Raw genomic sequence first — 11,144 nt, 5'->3', positions numbered from 1 at the left:
AGACAATTGATACTCCCATGGGTACCAACTCGAAGCTGGGTGTTGATGGATCCGGTCCAGATGTAAATGATACAAGTGATAAGATTTGTGCAAAATTCCAAGCTTGTCCAACGGAATCACATTCGAAGGCTGCTAAGAGAATCCTAAGACACTTGATGAAGATAGGGACCTTGTTCTACTCTATCCATCAGGAGATTGTGTGTTGATTGGAGTAATATGGTGATGTTGATTATGTTGGGTAGCAAGCTAATAGAAAGAACAGGAATGGCTCATTTTCTGGGATCATATCTCATTCATGGGGAATTAAAGGCAAGATTTTGTTGCTATTTCAACAATTGAGGCAAGGTATGTAGCAGATGCAGGCTGGTGTGCTCAATTCTTGTGGATCAAACAACAGCTTGAAGTTCTTAGAGCGGTTACTCAGATTATCCCTCTCGTGTGTGCTATCACGAGTGCTCTCACTATGGCTAAGAACTCAGTCCACTATAAAAGGACTACGCATATTGATGTGAGACATCACTTTCTAAGGGATCATGTTGAGAAAGAAAATATCAGCATGTATTTCTGTAAGATCAATTATCAAATCGCTAATATCTTCACAAAATATCTGACGAGGGACCTCGTCAAGATAAACAAATTGAAGTTGGGGATGGTGAAACAGGACTGAATGGATCCTGCCTGAAGCAATCAACCATCTCATGACTATGCAAAGGGAGCAGGTATCCTTGTTTTTCAGTTATGTATGTTTTAGCAAATACAATCTTATACCTTTTAGGTATATACACATGGTAGACTTGCTGAAGGAAAAGGGAGGTCAGGACAGATCTAGGCAATCACATTCAAACTACCGAGAGGGACCCGATCCGTTCTCGAAGGTTAGCACTCTTAACATTGCATTTTGAATTATGCATGAGAACCATTGCAATTGCCACATGTCTGTCATTCAGGTATTTGATCGTTGTGCCATCATTTGAATACCAAGATGACACTTCATTTCACATGATACACCATTTCACCTCCTTACTCCATATTTCTTTCCATCTCCCTAAAAAATTCAAATCCTCTTCAAAAATCAAAAAATTTCAAAACCCTCATTTCTCCTCTCTAAAAAATCACTTCAAATGTTTAAACCTTTTGTTCCTACTGGAGAATTTTTTGATAAGAAAATTTTTGAGTGTGAAGAGGGACCAGGTTCAGCAAGCAAAATGAAAAGAAATGAAAAAAAATTAATGAAATGGTCCCTTTGTTATTGACCTATTCATCTCGGAGGCCATGAGTAAGTTTTAGTTTACCAACCTTCTGTCATAACGTGGGAATACATGCACAAGATTATATCTTCTAAGGATGGTAAATATGGTATGAGAGATGGGCACCTTCTGACTTGGAATGTGAATATGTTGATGGGAAGATAGAGAACAAGAGTAATGTGTCTAAGCTGTTGGTAGAAGATGAGAAACTCAAGCTTGCTTTGGAAGCTATGACAGTTGTTGTTGCTAACAGGGATACTTAAATAGTGTGTTTGAAGGCTCAGCTTCTGAAAATCACAATCAGAGGGACCAGGTTGAGAAGAACTGGCAGCCCTGAAGATTCACCATGAAGCTCGGGCAGTGAAGAATGTTGAACTTCAAGAGAGGCTTCTGAGAAATCATGTGGAGGCAAATGATCTCCTAATCTTACACTTTAAATTCATGTGTTCCTAAGCCCTTCACTCTTCCTAAATTACCATGTCAGTCCTCGTTCCTCCTCTTCTGTTGAAACTCAGTGGGATTTGTCTTGGTTCTCATTCGTAATAATATTTGCAATACTTTGATTGTTGATCTTTTATTTATGAACGAAAAATGCCTTGTTTCTACTGACTTGTCTCATTACTTTATGCATTTTTATTCATGCCCGGTGTTGCCTAAGTGGCCATGAATTTGCTTGAACTACATTTCTGTCAACTTGATTTACTGTTTTAACCCTTTTTTATGATGTCAAAAGGGGGAAAAATATTTTGGGTATGAAATCAATGATCAATAATGGTATGAGATCAATGATGACATGGTCATGCCAATAGGGGGAAGAAGTGCTACTTGAAGAGGACATGGCCATGTCGATAGGGGGAAGAAGTTGAAAAAGTTTGTGATCATCAAAAAGGGGGGAAATGCTATTTTGTTGTTGATGTGAAGTTTTGATGATTTGACAAAACTTCGGAAAATGATGCAAAAAAGGGGACCAATCCAGTTACCTGAAGAGGCATGCTAATAGGGGGAACTGGTGAAAGGGGGAAGAAGGTGAATAAGTTTGTTATCGTCAAAAAGGGGGAAATGTTACATTGGAGCTGATGTTAAGTTTTGATGATTTAACAAATTTAGGGATCTAACAAGGGACCAGATCCATGAAAGGGTTTTCTCGTATTCGGACTGATGAAAGGAGAAATGAATGAATAAACTCAGCATGAGGAATATTTGTGTGTCTTCATCAAAAAAGGGGAAATGTTATATTCTAGTGTTTTGATGATCCTCACAAATGCAGGGACCCGGTCCTTGGCAAAGTAATTCCATCCAGATTCAAAGTGGTGCACAACTGTAAAGCTATCTTTACAGCTGTCTTGTCAGGTTGGTTGGTGAGATGTGCAGCGTACTTCACCAATAGGAAGGGCGGACGAAGTTGTTTGTTTAAATGGTCAAAACCCTTATTGGTAACTGATATATACAACAATAAACAAACAACAACATTCATTCAAGAAGAGAGAGAGAGAGAGCTATCAAGTCTTTTCAAGAACTCAAGCATCAAAGAACGCAGCAAGGGACTTGGTCCCGAAAAGTCAGCGTACGAGAAAAGGATGAAAAGACAGCTATCAAAAGGCTGCCAACTCTTATGTAGTTGGTGCACAGCCTTTGAGAACAACATGCTCTCAGCCAATGGCCTTGTCCCAAGGGTTTGTGTCCATCTTGATAATAGTCTCTTCTCCAAACACAAAGCCAATATTTGGCAAACAAAAACTTGGATTTTCTCTGAAAATTCATAAGCTTGAAAAGAAGGTCATCTTCAAGGAAGAACATTGCTCAACTCAACAAAGGGACCCGATAGAGTGCTAAAGAGTCTTTGTTGTATTTTGAGCTTTGTTTCTTATGTGCTTACATTGTAAATCTATTCATGTGTTATAAAGGAATTAGATCTTTGTTCTGTTCATCGAAAAGTCTAAGTCGGTTAAGGTTAACTGATTTAGTGGGTAGTGTTGTATCTGCTTAGTCAAATTCTAAGTCATCTAGGAGCTAGCTGATTTAGTGGGCAGTGTTGTATCTGTTTAGTTAAAGTCTTAAGTTATCTAGGGTGGGATGACTTAGTGGGCAGTTTGGTATATGCTTAGGCTTAGTAAGTAATAGGCGTATTACTTAGTGTTGAGATTAAGTATTTAATCTCTTGGTGGTTGTAATCTGTATTTCACTTTTGCTTGAGAAGATTAGTGAAAAAAGTTGAAAATCTTGTGCGACAGGTCGTGGTTTTACTCCCTTGAGCAAGGAGGTTTCCACGTAAAATCAATGTGCCCTATTTGCATTGTGCCATTTATTTTCTCTCATTTTACTTCAGTTACTGTTCTTGCTGAGTCAAGGGACCTGGTCCGTTGACTAATAGTGGACGCATATATTCCAACATAAGCACGTGGTGGTTATTAGCTGATAAAGTGAGATTGTTTTTGATAAATTCACGGCTAGAGATTAAAGCAAGCCAAGATTTCGATACATACCTAAATTTCAAAAGGAATTTCACGGGAACCCTCAAAAGGATTTCAGTGATGAGTTCAGGTGGCAGGATTTCAGTCAAGTTCGAATCTTTCATTAGATTTGATGGAAATTGAGCTCTTTTTCTGCAATTGGAGGCTTTAGAAGCCATTTTTGTTGCAGAAATTTTGAATTGTGAATACCTAATTATACTGATATTATTTTAATTAAGGGAGGTTTTGGTAAGAAGGATGTTTTTGGTAGAGTTATAATTAGTAAAACATTTGAGATTGTTTGTTCATGTACTTTATTTATCGTCATTGTAAAGTATAGCCAAACAGGAAATTATTTACAAATATCAAGGAAAGCTTAATATCAAAAATATTTCTATCACTACAAAAATCCAAATTTAGCAACGCTTATAAGGGAAAAGGCAATCTTAGCAAATCAAAATGAATAGGTAAATGAATTAAACGAGATGTTTATAGATAAATTTTCTCAACTCAAATGATTTATCGCGCGTTTAACAACTATATTCAAAAAAATACAACGGCACAATTTGCTGGCAGTTATGTGTTCGTCTCATGAATTCAACTTTCTCCGCCTGAAAATGAAGGATGTCCTTTTAAATTTATTCGTAAACAATTTCTTGTTTGGCTATACTTTACAATGACGATAAATAAAGTACATGAACAAACAATCCCAAATGTTTTACTAATTATAACTCTACCAAAAACATCATTCTTACCAAAAACCTCCCTTAATTAAAATAATATCAGTATAATTAGGTATTCACAACTCAAAATTTCTGCAACAAAAATGGCTTCTAAAGCCTCCAATCGCAGAAAAAGAGCTCAATTTCCATCAAATCCAATGAAAGATTCGAACTTGACTGAAATCCTGCCACCTGAACTCATCACTGAAATCCTTTTGAGGGTTCCCATGAAATCCCTCTTGAAAATCAAGTCTGTATCGAAATCTTGGCTTGCTTTAATCTCTAGCCGTGAATTTATCAAAAACAATCTCAGTTTATCAGCTAATAACCACCATGTGCTTATTTCATCTAGGACTTGAAAACCCGGGTCTCAATCAGCTGACTCCCGGATTGACCGAATCCATTTGGGCTTGGGTCAATCCGACTGGGTTTTGAAACACTGAGAGATTTTGGGTTGAGAATGGCGGCAGCATCAACATCTGAAGGTGGGAAGATGTCATCCATGGTTAAGTCGATGTCGAGGTCAAGGTCGAGGTCATTCAACGATGGAGGATGTGAATTCATCATCTTACCAGTGAAATTTTCAGGCGATGTATTCAAATTTTACTACAACAGAGAAGAGAGGGCTTTGTGTTGGGGCTAACTGGGGTTTAGGTCTCTTATATATAGTGGGGTTTATCATTTGACTATAATGAGTTGTTTGGTTCAGCCAAAAGGTATCCGGATTCATCTTAATTTTGGTACTAATAACAACAAGTTTGAGGTATAGATTCATCTTAAGATTAACAATAATCTCAAATTTAATCTCATGAAACCAAACAACCCCTGAGAGCATCTTTGGAAAGTAATTGAATTTGACTCTACTTACTTAAGTCTAATACAAAAGCCCTTTCTTCTCTGTTGTAATAAAATATAACATTTGAATACATTGCCAGAAAGTTTCACTGGTATGATGGCGAACTCACATCCTTCATCGAACTCGACCTTGACCTCGATATCAACTTAACCATGGATGACATCTTCCCACTGGCGGATGCGGATACTGATGCTGCCACCATTCTCAACCCAAGATCTTTCAGTGTTTCAAAATCAGGTCAAATAGACCCAAACATGAATGGATTCGGTCAATCTGGGAATCAGCTGATCAAGACCCGGGTTTTCAAGTCCTCACCGGAATTACATCACGATTCCATCGATATGGGTACTACACCCGAGGCAGGTCATAGACCTGGAAATCATAGTTCGAGTGGATCCCCTGTTTTGAAGACAGATGTCTCTGATTTTGTGGTTAATAGTGAAGGAGATGAAAAGAGGAAATTAAAAAGAATGATGATAGAGAAAGTTCTCAGATTTATAGGCAAAAAAAAAAGGATTACGTTGAGGAGTTAGAGGAAAAGAGTGGATTATGGACCCTTCATATGTGCATGCAAGGAAGATGAAAAGTACTCCATTAGCATATGGCTCTAAATAATCATCGCTACAAAAACTTTATTGTGGATAATGACAATGCCGAAGAAGAGCTCTAACATAGTAAGATTTACAAGTTCTACATTTCAAGGATTCTTTCTTAAGCTCCGAGTTTCTAAAGATTATATTGAGAAATTTGGAATGTAAGTTCGAGTCAAGAGGCAAATCCAGGATTTGAAGACTTTGGGTGCACCAAGGTGGATCCTCTAGCTTGTACCAGTAGCACAATGACACTCCAATTCTTTTCATGGGTTCACGGTTAATTATATTCTGATTTCTGTCAGTTTCTCAAGATATATATACATATATATACATGATTTTTTAAAAAGTGAACGGGTACATGTGCACCCCAACTAGAGGGGTGGGTCCGCCTATGAGGTCGACAATTTGGTTCAATACCTAAATTTGGTAACGTCAATTTTGTTTCCATTTTTCTTTGTCTTCGGTTATTGTATTAAAGTGCATAAGTAAAAATATTTTGCTTTTGCTAAGTGAATGCACAACTCCACATTTGGCCTTCAAACAATAAAATACTTCAAGTTGCCGCTCTAACACAATTTTAATACACATAATATTTATGCGATTTTAAAAAACTTATTCATAGATATGGGATACACACGCAACGCGCGTATTAAAAAAACTAGTTATACTTTAAAAAAGGAACATGTATACAAAAAATTAACATGAAAAAGTAACACTAATTATAAATTGCGGATCTAATAACTGAGACCATAGGCTTAACCGAGAAAGATCAGAAGGTACCTCAACTTTAGATCATTAAGGATCCGATCTCTAGATCCGTACCTGTATCGGACACCCACACCGGAGTCCGAGCAACTTAGTTTGTATTTGTCAATTACTCACAACCTCTACTGAAAATGAATCGACTAGATCTATGGAAAGGCTAGACTTACTTGTCTAGGTGGATCCATAACAATCACCACCCATACCTGTATCCATACTTGGACACCCGCACCAGAGTTCGTACCTGGATCCATACACCCAAATCTTTAAATAAAAGTCATTAAGGATCCGACCTCTAAACCTGCATTTGCATTCGACACCCGCACCAGAGTCTGAGCAACTTAGCTTGTGTTTGTCAACTATTCAAGACTTTTATAGAAAATGAATCGGCTAGATCTATGGAAAGGCTAGACTTGCATGTCCAGTTGGATCCATAACAATCACCACCAGTACCTGCATCCGTACTAGAACACCCTCACCAGACTCCGCACCTGAATCCGTATCCCAAATCTTTAAATTTAGATTATTAAGAATCTGACCTCTAGATCTGCATTTGTATCGGACACCTGCATTGAAGTCCGTACTTGTCAATTATTCACAACTTATATTGAAAATGAATCAGCTAGATTTTTGGAAAGGCTAGACTTACCTGTCTTGTTGGATCCATAACAATCACCACCTTATCTTTTATCGACAGGAAAATATATGAAAGTAACCATATATAGCTAGATCTCTTAGAAACTAATAATTAAGAGACTAAACTTTTTTGCAAGAAGAGACTGATGCAATATTCATTGAGGAAAAATGTTATCAAATTGTAAACAAGAAGGAATGATGAATCTTAAACTGAGAGAGTTGGAAAGATAACTCAAGTTTTGAGTGCTCTGTTTCATTCTTTTTCTAAAGAAGCAATGCCATTTTATCATGGGTGTATCTCTATATATATAATAAAAAATTTGCTTGTAAGCGGCCAAGACGCGTTATTTTGAACACCTGGCGACTTTTGATTCATTCTTGTTTTGACTAAGAGTTGCCACATAATTTGAACACATGGCATCATTTTGTTGGCCTTGGATTTGACTGAAATGTCACTTCATTGAATACGTGACATGCGTTAACGTTTGGGCCGTAAATTGAAATGGACGTTGGGTTTGAAAATAATAAAAATGAGATTTAGTTGATTTGTGAAGTCCAAACTAATTATTCAATCCAAATAAGTTCAAGACTTGATCCAAATTTAGTATGGATTAGACCCAATATATTTTTTTATGTGTTTACAACGTTCTCTTGAGATCTTGTCCAAAAAATATCTCATAAATCGTTGAGAGTACTTGTCTAAATATATTTCATTATGTTGTAAATAGTAATAAACGTTATCAATTCATGATATTCCCTTGACATCAATTCATGATATTTATGATATTCACCACCCAAATACCCCATTTTTGAAATGGCTAAGATCATCATCTTCCTATAAACTTGATGCGAGATTGAATATTATTTTATTTATCTTCTAATTCAAGAAGTGGAGCCTTGGAGGAGGTCATCTTGTGGTCGGACCCTCCCTGAAACATGGCATATAGTGCAAACTTTAATGCATCGAACTGTCTTGGTTTATCTTCTAATTCACACCTTTTTCTTATCAATTCTAGGTACGTAGATAAAAAAACTTATTGAATTGTAATTACGTTTATTAGTTTCCTTCTTATAAAAGAGGAAGTATATAAAAATAAAGTAAATCTACTATGTTAATTAGCTATATCGCTTTGACTTTAAAAAAATGTTGTCACACTTGTATCGAATCCTTCAAAAATGTATTTCTTTTGAACATAAATTCTTTTCGCATAATGGTGGAAAAAGCCATGATGTGAACATAACTTAACCCTCGGGGATATCTTTTCACGTACGAATTTACGAAACAAAAAGTCAGAGCTCAGATACACTACATTTCATCATTTAAATCAGATGACTATGAAGACCCAACTTCACAATTTGTGCAATAGTCATCACAGCTCTAAATGCACCAGCCGGGAATCGAACCCGGGTCTGTACCGTGGCAGGGTACTATTCTACCACTAGACCACTGGTGCTACTTGTTTAATGTGAGACCTAAGACATATATTTCTAATAAAATTTCTTTCCTTTTTCCCCTGGTTGATCGTTAAAACTTTTGCAATTAGGAAGATGATGATGTACTTGATCTTCTGGATATACTAAGGACAACATGTACTTGCTTCATCTCTGGATATACTAAGGACAACATGTACTGTCCTTCAAATGTACTAGGGCTAACTGAAATTGTTTCAAAACCTCTCTACTCGAGTTTAGCCGAGAGAAAATTGAAAAATAAAAAATAAAAACTGGCTCCAAAACTTCTTCACAAGCAATATTGTTCAATCAATAACAATTTAAAATAAATACAATGTTCAAGAGAGCGCAAAGCTACAGACACAGAGAAATAAGGATGGTATTGCTCATGGAAAGAAGATACTAAGTAGCTCTTGGAGCAGCCCATTCTACTCTAAGGATGAGATTGTGATAACAATAACCATTGAGCTTGTTTATGGCCCTCTCAGCATCTTCTCTGTTCACAAAGTTGACAAAACCAGATCCTCTGCTCATTCCTGTATTTTGATCAATCGCAACATACACTCGGCTGACATGACCAAAGGGACAGAACAGCTCCAACAAATCAGCCTCACGAGTGTTCTCAGAAAGGTTGGTCACCCTAACAGAGTTTTCATCATTTCTTCTTCTCATCTCAGTTCCCTCACCACTTCCGCTCGCTGAAGCACCACCTCTCATGATCGGAGGAACGTAAGCACTCTTTTGATAACCTGCCCCAGCAGCAGGCGCTTCCCTTGACGTTGGAGGAGCCACTGCTTGTGGTTTCCTCGGAATGGGCTTGATCACTAAATGAGCCGCTTGTGATTCTTGTGGCCTCGCCATATAAGGCGGAGCACCAAACATCCAAGGAGACCTGATTGGGTGATGTAGATTCATCCCAGGGGGTGGTGGTATCTGGGAAGGCACACCAGTGCTGCCCATCTGTGACTTTAAAGTTGCATTCTCCAATGTTAAATGTGATATCATACGATTCAACTCTTGGATTGTTGAATTCATTATCCTCACATTATCCTCTAACTCCTCTACGTAATGTTTTCTCTTGTCCCTATAGAGCTGAGAATTCACCCTACCCCTCTCCAATTTTGATTTCTTCTTTTCATCTTTTTCACTACTAACATTGCTACCGTCAACCACAAAATCAGATTTTTCGTATTTGAATACATTATTTGAATCATCACTCACATTTTTTCTCTTCAAGTCCTCTAATCTAATTTTCTGTTCTACTACTCCACATTCCATTGAATTATTCACAACATTAGGGGAGGAAGTTACCAAATTATTCATGCCGCAAATGCCAGAACCTTGATACTCCGATGAAGGGCAGTTCAAATTTTTTGAATCATTCAAACCCTTGTAGCCATTTACAGACTCCATGGAAGCCTTGTGATTGGATGACTCTGGCGATACATTCAGGTATTCAACATCGGGAGGCGGGAAGACATCATCGATGGATAAGTCAATCTCTGTTTCGACATCATCAAGCATGACTTCGTCTTTGTGTGCAGCAGATTCTACGTTGCTGTCATTATTAATTCCGTTGTCTGGAGGTGGAATTGGGACACCTGAAGAGTCATTTTCCAATGGTTTATGTGAATTCTCCATCAGTTCAGTAAAACTTTCTTGCAACAAATTGAATTATATATTCAAATGAGATGTTGTTACTCACAGAGAAGAGAGGGTTTTGTGTTTGGGCTAGGTGGGGTTTAGATCTGTTATATAGTGGGATTCCTGGGTTTTAAAAGGTGTGAATGTAATATGAAGAGTTGTGACTTTCATGAAAAGTTATGACTTTTATGAAGAGTTGCGACTTTTATGAAAAGTTGCGACTTTCATGAAGAGTTGCGACTTTCATGAAGAGTTGTGACTTTTCTGAAAAGTTGTGACCTTTTCGAAGGATTGTAACTTTTTCAAAGAGTTACGGATCCTGATATATTTTTACAGATAATTTATGTTTATGTTATTAATTTCTATCGTTGAGTACATGCTTTAACCTTTGTTGTTTATGTTTATGCAAAGGTATGTATTTGTTAGTACAAATTAAATAACAGGGATATCTTAATCTCATGAACCAAACAACTTCTATGAGCATCTTTGGAAAGTAATTAAATTTGAGTGTACTGACTTAATTCTAACATAAAAAAAACCTTCTCTTCTCTAGTTAGAGTAGTAAAAACTCATTTGCGTATATTTGGATCTCTAGTTAGAGTACTAAAAACTCATTTGCGTATATTTGGATCTGTTGCCGGAAAGTTTTATTGATCTGATCATGGTGAATTCACATCCGCCATCAGAAGACGACTCTTCCGGTGTTCCAATTCCACCTCTGGCCAACAGAATCAACAATGACGACGACGACGACAACGTGGAATCTGCTGCGCACAAAGACG

At 37.3% G+C, this 11,144-nt stretch overlaps 1 protein-coding gene, 1 long non-coding RNA gene and 1 other non-coding gene across 3 annotated transcripts; all 3 read right to left on the bottom strand.

The window, feature by feature from the left end:
• Positions 1 to 6,629: 6,629 nt before the first annotated feature.
• On the bottom strand, positions 6,630 to 7,524 carry LOC102583174 (uncharacterized). Its single transcript, XR_001471875.1, has 2 exons — positions 7,280 to 7,524; positions 6,630 to 7,196 (listed from the first exon to the last, which is right to left on the bottom strand). It is a non-coding gene; the product is annotated as an uncharacterized lncRNA (long non-coding RNA).
• Positions 7,525 to 8,649: 1,125 nt separating this feature from the next.
• TRNAG-GCC (transfer RNA glycine (anticodon GCC)) lies at positions 8,650 to 8,720 on the bottom strand. Its single transcript has one exon. It is a non-coding gene; the product is annotated as a tRNA-Gly (tRNA).
• A 368-nt stretch (positions 8,721 to 9,088) lies between these two features.
• Positions 9,089 to 10,359, bottom strand: LOC107058216 (bZIP transcription factor 17-like). The gene has a single exon (XM_015303652.1). The coding sequence runs from the start codon at positions 10,357 to 10,359 to the stop codon at positions 9,121 to 9,123; it is 1,239 nt and encodes a 412-aa protein (XP_015159138.1). The 3' UTR covers positions 9,089 to 9,120.
• Positions 10,360 to 11,144: the final 785 nt, after the last annotated feature.

The sequence above is a fragment of the Solanum tuberosum genome, unplaced genomic scaffold, assembly GCF_000226075.1.
Source record: "Solanum tuberosum cultivar DM 1-3 516 R44 unplaced genomic scaffold, SolTub_3.0 scf00465, whole genome shotgun sequence".
NCBI lineage: Eukaryota > Viridiplantae > Streptophyta > Magnoliopsida > Solanales > Solanaceae > Solanum > Solanum tuberosum.
This window is presented reverse-complemented; position numbering and strand designations above follow the sequence as displayed.

Excerpts from the sequence above, each read along its gene's own strand:
- LOC107058216 (XM_015303652.1), bottom strand. The coding sequence starts at position 10,359 with ATGGAGAATTCACATAAACCATTGGAAAATGACTCTTCAGGTGTCCCA.